At 40.9% G+C, this 7680-nt stretch overlaps 1 protein-coding gene across 1 annotated transcript in view; it reads left to right on the top strand.

Moving 5' to 3' along the window:
• HLCS (holocarboxylase synthetase) overlaps positions 1-7356 on the top strand; it is a 283272-nt gene extending 275916 nt beyond the window's left edge. The window contains exons 11-12 of the mRNA XM_089677921.1: positions 1425-1638; positions 6828-7356. Of these exons, the coding sequence (XP_089534047.1) occupies positions 1425-1638; positions 6828-6996 (383 nt within the window). The 3' untranslated portion in view covers positions 6997-7356. The remainder of the gene's footprint in view (positions 1-1424; positions 1639-6827) is intronic.
• The last annotated feature ends 324 nt before the right edge of the window (positions 7357-7680 follow it).

Genomic DNA, 7680 nt, shown 5'->3' on the forward strand with positions numbered 1-7680 from the left:
GTATAGAGAGCAGAGAGAATTGCAGTGCCGGACATCACCAAAGGACTGTACATATGTTTAGTATATGAAATGTTAGAGAGGACTGTCAGACTATAGACATAGTAGAGGAAATAATGGGCAGGGAATGTACACATGCTATGTATTTAGTTGGAGACATGTTCTAGAAGGCAATGAGAGACTGGGAACGTTGCTTGAGTTCAGTAGAGATCACTCCTATTACCCCTTTACAAATCAGTGCCCCAATACAAACTGCTAGGTCTTGAGGACCACACAAAAAGTATCAAAGGTCAGCAGGTTGGACACCATGACTTTAGGATATCAACCCCTTTGTGTGTGTTTCTCTATTTAGGGCTTGATTGGGTTTGATATACATGATGGAAGGAATTACAGCATTTGCTAGTGATTACGTTTGTTCAGGTCTCGACGAATTTCAATCACTGCCATTTTTTTAAAGCCTTCCCAATTTTTTTACTTTTTTAAAACTCATTGGTGGCCCCTTTTCAGGCTTTAGGTCTGTAGAATCACCAGTCTCCAGTGATGACACCTTTGCATTTTGAATCTCTATTTTTGCCAGGCCCAAACAAAAAAAAGTAACCCACTGGTGGAGTTTATCCCTAGTCTGAGATGGTCTCGAGAACCTAGCAGTGAAGGAGCTTGGCTGCCTCTATCCCCGAGTTCATCGAAGACTTTAGAATGTAACTTACTGTAAGCATACAGACTCCTCTTGCAAAGTTCGTATTTGATCACTTTTCTCAGCTGTCAACTGGTGAACATGCTAGGTCCTTATGTGGACCTAGCATTAGATATATTTTTTAATGTTCATTGCATGCATTCTCACAGAGATGGCCGCGCTCCCCCTGGCAATGCGTTCAACTGCCTTTCTCTCCAGAAGGAAGGCACAGTCATGGAAATACTAGTGTATGTGCAGCTCTTGGCTTGGTTGCAGTTGGATCACTGGGGGATGAGAAATTGAGGAAATGCTTTCTTCTGTCTGCATGAGTCTGATGACCTCATCACAGCCTAGGCTATATCACTGACTTAAGAACTGCATTTTAATAATAATTTTAAAAAGGAACAGCTTCTTGGAAAAATGATGTTGCTGCTATGACATGTGAGGAATGTAATCTTGCAGGTCAGTAAAGGCACTGAAATGTCCAGGCTCAGGTACAGATCACCATCAATTTCAAATTCTGTTCTTGTCTGCATGACAACCAAGGAATGTATTTTTTTTTTTCTGGAGTAGAAAGTGAGAATAAAAACTGAGAGTGGGAAATACAAACGCAAAACCTTTTGACCTGTCTTTGTGTGTATGATTGACTATTTTGTCCACTTTGAGGTGGTCCTTGACCTTAAAAGTTCATCAGTGGTAGAAGAGTCAGACTTTTCCATTGAGGCCATGCACTAAGAATCTAATTTCCTTTCAGGCTGTGGATTCAACGTCAGTAACAGCAACCCGACAATCTGTATCAACGATCTCATCTCAGAACACAACAAGCGCTATAAAACAAATATTGAACCTCTAAGGGTGGATACTCTGATAGCCCGGTCTGTGACTGCTCTGGAGGCACTCATTAATACATTTCAATTGATTGGACCCAGTGGCGTCTTGCCTATGTACTACAAATACTGGGTACACAGGTAGGTGGTTTCATCTTTGTTCATGACCCATGTGTCAATGTGGACCAAAAGTTCATGTGTTGAAAACATCAAGATAACTTATCACAGACTCTATATGGTCAAGTGTGAAATTGCGTGTTTTATAAAATACATGTGTCATTCAGAATCATTTAATCCATCATCAAGATAAGGACATTGTCCGCAATTGATAGGTAAACATATAATTTGTCTAATGTACAGTCACGTGGCCAGCCAGTGCCTCCACCGAGGATCAACTCCATGTAACTAAACTACAGGTGCTGTCCAGAATAGACTTCCACTTTAAAAGGAACCTATTATGTCTATGTAGAAGGGCTTTTTTGGTTGCTTCAGAACTGCTTTCTTTTCTCTACATACAAATCAACGGGAATGCAAACACAGCTAGAAGCAGGTTGATGCAGATTAGAAGGAAGGCAAGAGGAGGTCAACTGCTAGTCAAAGGCAGCTGTGAAGGAACTCTGAATGATCTCAGAGGCCTCACAGACTGGTGTCAAATGTAAGCAAAATGCATCGGTTCATATTACCAGAAAACTGCTCCTTAGTAGCTTTTTATTTTTTTTCGCAGAAAGAAAAAAAAAAAAAGATGAAATTAAAAATGTAAAGTGACAATACCAGCGGCGGACTGACAACTTATGGGGCCCCTGGGGCAATAGGGGATCATGGGCCCCTGTGTCCTTGCCCAAACTCAAAAAAGCCTATGAAAAAGGTACCAGGGGAATCACATGGGGCCCCCTACTGACTCCGGGCCCTCAGGCAGTGCCCAAGTTTCCAAATGGTCAGTCTGCCCCTGGACAGTACTCAAATAACAAATACACATTAAAAAAAAAAAGTAAAAGAAACACTAAATTACATAATTTGATGCAGATTAGAAGGAAGGCAAGAGGAGGCCAACTGCAAGTCAAAGGCAGCTGTGAAGGACCTCTGAATGATCTCAGAGGCCTCCCATTCTGGTGTCAAATGTAAGCAGAATGCATCGGTTCATATTACCAGAAAACTGCTCCTTAGTAGCTTTTTATTTTGCTTTTTTTCACAGAAAAAAAGATGAAATTAAAAATGTAAAGTGACAGCACCAGGGCGGACTGACAACTTATGGGGCCCCCGGGCAATAGGGGATCATGGGCCCCTGTGTCCTTGCCCAAACTCAAAAAAGCCTATGAAAAGTACCAGGGGAATCTCATGGGGCCCCCTACTGACCCCGGGCCCTCGGGCAGTGCCCGAGTTTCCAAATGGTCAGTCTGCCCCTGGACAGTACACAAATAACAAATACACATAAAAAAAAAAAAGTAAAAGAAACACTAAATTACATAATCAAAACTCGACTAAATAAACTCTTCCTGTAGTGTTAGTATAAACAGCTCAGAGAGCGATGTTATGTCCACATCGGCAAAATGTTGCTGATGGAGAAACCAATGTAGCCACAATCTCTCTGCTCATCTCTAGTATAGATGTGATTAGAAGCAATAAGCAACATCAAAACATAAATCAAGCCAATGTTAAAATGTCTTTATGTGCGCTGGGAAACAATGTGTGGACACTTGATCATGACACCTACTGTATGACAAAAAGTACGTGGACGTACATCCAAGTTATTGCTGTTAGGAGTTTTCAGTGAAGTCTGCTATTAATGCTACAGCATACAAAGACATTTTGGCCAATTATGCCCCTGTGCACAAAGGTAGCTACAGTTGTACTACAAGATTTGCTTTGTTGCCCATAGTTTTGGAACAGAACGTCCAACAAGCTGTTGGACGTCAGTGTTCACGTACCTTTTGTAAATAGTGTGGAATTGGTGTGTTTTAGAAGCAGAACTAGTAAATGTTAAGACTAGTAGTATAAAATATAATAGTTTCATTAAAATATTACTAATAAAATATATCAAAGCACATCAATTTTGTGTAAGTATACTTTGTGTCACTAATACATATCACATACAGTGGATATAATAAGTCTACACATCCCTGTTAAAATGTCAGGTTTCTGTGATGTAAAAAAATTAGACAAAGATAAATAATTTCAGAACTTTTTCCACCTTTAATGTGACCTACAAACGGTACAACTCATTTGAAAAACAAACTGAAATATTTTAGGGGAGGGAAGTAAACATAAAAAACTAAAATAATGTGGTTGCATAGGTGTGCACACCCTCTTATAACTGGGGATGTAGCTGTGTTCAGAATTAAGCAATCACATTCAAAATCATGTTAAATAGGAGTCAGTACACCCCCTCTGATTAACCCCAAATAAAGTTCAGCTGTTCTAGTAGGTCTTTCCTGACATTTTCTAGTTGCATCCTACAGCAAAAGCCATGGTCCGCAGAGAGCTTCCAAAGCATCAGAGGGATCTCATTGTTAAAAGGTATCAGTCAGGAGAAGGGTACAAAAGGATTTGCAAGGCATTAGATATACCATGGAACACAGTGAAGACAGTCATCATCAAGTGGAGAAAATATGGCACAAAAGTGACTTCACCAAAAACTGGACGTCCCTCCAAAATTGATGAAAAGACGAGAAGAAAACTGGTCTGGGAGGCTGCCAAGAGGCCTACAGCAACATTAAAGGAGCTGCAGGAATATCTGGCAAGTACTGGCTGTGTGGTACATGTGACAACAATCTCCCGTATTCTTCATATGTCTGGGCTATGGGGTAGGGTGGCAAGACGGAAGCCTTTTCTTACGAAGAAAAACATCCAAGCGTGGCTAAATTTTGCAAAAACACATCTGAAGTCTCCCAAAAGCATGTGGGAAAAAGTGTTCTGGTCTGGTGAAATCAAAGTTGGCCTTTTTGACCATAATTCCAAAATATATGTTTGGCGCAAAAACGACACTGCACATTACCAAAAGAACACCATACCCATAGTGAAGCATGGTGGTGGCAGCATCATGCTTTGGGGCTGTTTTTCTTCAGGTGGAAATGGGGCCTTAGTCAAGGTAGAGGGAATTATGAACAGTTCCAAATACCAGCCAATATTGGCACAAAACCTTCAGGCTTCTGCTAGAAAGCTGAACATGAAGAGGAACTTCATCTTTCAGCATGACAGCGACCCAAAGAATACATCTAAATCAACAAAGGAATGGCTTCACCAAAAGATTCAAGTTTTGGAATGGCCCAGCCAGAGCCCAGACCTCACTCCGATCGAAAATCTGTGGGATAATCTGATGAGGGCTGTGCACAGGAGATGCCCTCGCAATCTGACAGATTTTGAGTGTTTTTGCAAGGAAGAGTGGGCAAATATTGCCAAGTCAAGATGTTCCATGCTGATAGACTAATACCCAAAAAGACTGAGTGCTGGAATCACATCAAAAGATGCTTCAACAAAGTATTAGTTTAAGGGTGTGCACACTTATGCAACCATATTATTTTAGCTTTTTATTTTTACTTCCCTCCACCTAAAAGATTTTGTTGCTCAACTGAGTTGTACAGTTTATAGGTTACTCTAAAGGTGGAAAAAGTCCTGAAATTATTTATCTTTGTCTCATTTTTTTACAACACAGAAAAATGAATATATATATATATATATATATATATATATATATATATATATATATATATATATACACATACATACATACATACATACATACATACATACATATATATATATATATATATATATATATATATATATATATATATATATATATATTAGTTTGAAATACATTATATTGCCAAAAGTATTGGGACACCTGACTTTACACGCACATGAGCTTTAATGGCATTCCAGTCTTAGTCCGTAGGGTTCAATATTGAGTTGGCCCGCCCTTTGCAACTCTTCTGGGATGGCCGCCCACAAGGTTTAGGAGTGTGTCTATGGGAATGTTTGACCGTTCTTCCAGAAGCGCATTTGTGAGGTCAGGCACTGATGTCAGACTAGAAGGCAAGTTCCTCCACCCCAAACTTGCTCATCCATGTCTTTATGGACCTTGCTTTGTGCACTGGTGCGCAGTCATGTTGGAACAGGAAGGGACCATCCCAAACTTCCCACAAAATTGGGAGCATGAAATTTTCCAGAATGTTTTGGTATGCTGATGCCTTCAGAGTTCCCTTCACTGGAACTAGGGGCCAAGCCCACCCCTGAAAAACAACCCCACACCATAATCCCCCCTCCACCAAACTTTACACTTGGCACAATGCAGTCAGTCAGGCAAGTACCGTCCGTCTGGCAATCGCCAAACTCAGACACATTCATTGAAATGCCAGACAGAGAAGCATGATTGGTCACTCCAGAGAACACGTCTCCACTGCTCTAGTGTCCAGTGGTGGTGTGCTCTTCGCCACTGCATCTGACACTTTGCATTGCACTTGGTGATGTAAGACTTGGATGCAGCTGCTCGGCCACGCAAACCCATTCCATGATACTCTCTGCGCACTGTTGTTGTGCTAATCTGAAGTTCACACAAAGTTTGGAGGTCTTTAGCTATTGACTCTGCAGACGGTTGGCAACTTCTGCGCACTGTGCTCTCCAGCATGCGTTGACCCGCTCTGTCATTTTACGTGGCCTACCACTTGGTGGCTGAGTTGCTGTTGTTCCCAGTTTCTTCCACTTTGTTATAATCCCACTAACAGTTGACCGTGGAATATTTAGTAGCCAGGAAATGTCACAGATGGACTTATTGCACAGGTGGCAACCTATCACGGGACCACACTTTGAGTCACTGAGCTCCTGAGAGCGATCCATTGTAGAAGCAGTCTGCATGCCTAGGTGCTTGATTTTATACACTTGTGGCCCTGGAGGTGATTGGAACACCTGAATACAATGATTTGGAGGGGGGGCAATACTTTTGGCAATCTAATGTCTCTTAGATATAATATATGGCACAACAGGACTATAAAAAGGGGAGACCACACTTGTTTCCTGTCCATAATGCCCACTGGCATATCCCCTGCTACCCCTCTACATAATGTAAATAATTTTACCTTGAAAAATTACTACTACCAGTAAGGCTGAACTGCCTTTTTTTTTTTTTTTTTTTTGTGTGTTGTTTACTTTTTTGTGACTGGCACAGTCCATTCCTGATTGAAGTGCTGCTTACTTTTTATGAGTTCTACATCTACAACCACTGTAGACTGGAATCTACAATAATGAAAGATTTGGGTCCCTCATCCTCTATATATTGTTACTGACATTGTACCATTGTCCTCAGCACGCAAGTGACATGACTTTGTGTTTTGCAGTGGGCAACAAGTTCGGCTTGGTGGTGAAGATGGCCCATTAGCTTGGATTGTTGGTCTAGATGACTCTGGTTTCCTCCAAGTCCTTCAAGAAGGAAAAGATGTCATTACTGTCCATCCAGATGGAAACTCTTTCGACATGATAAGAAACTTGATTGTACCAAAACGTTAAGAATCTGGACTTTTTACGAAATTTAACATTTCTGTGATATAGACATTCCCCAAACCATGGACATTTCCCTTCCTCTCTATTTGAAATATTGTATTTTTATTACTACATGGTAGGCTATGAGATTTCTTCAGGACTGGATAAAGTAGCATCACAGAAACGCTGTTGATTTTATAGTTGATCACAAATTTTTCTTTGCCAAGCCACAGATCATAAACTCTGAAAATTAATTAAATTAATGGTTCACTATCTCTCACACACACATACACTATATACACTCAACGACCACTTTATTAGGTACACCTGTTCAATTGCTTGGTAACACATCAGCCAATCACATGGCAGCAACTCAGTGCATTTAGGCATCTAGACATGGTGAAGACGACTTGCTGGAGTTCAAACAACTGAGCATCAGAATGGGGAAGAAAGGGTATTTAAGTGACTTAGAACGTGGCATTGTTGTTGGTGCCAGACAGGCGGGTCTGAGTATTTCAAAAACTGCTGATCTACTGGGATTTTCACACACAACCATCTCCAGATTCTTAGCTGACAGGAGTGACACCCAGTGTGATCTTCTGTTGCTGTAGCCCATCTGCTTTACGGTTCAATGTGTTGCGTGTTCAGAGATGGTAATCTGCATACCTTGGTTGTAACAAGCCATTATTTGAGTTACTGTTGTCTTTCTTT

Source organism: Staurois parvus, unplaced genomic scaffold, assembly GCF_062004578.1.
Source record: "Staurois parvus isolate SC_StPar_1 unplaced genomic scaffold, SC_StPar_1.0 ptg000195l, whole genome shotgun sequence".
Lineage (NCBI taxonomy): Eukaryota > Metazoa > Chordata > Amphibia > Anura > Ranidae > Staurois > Staurois parvus.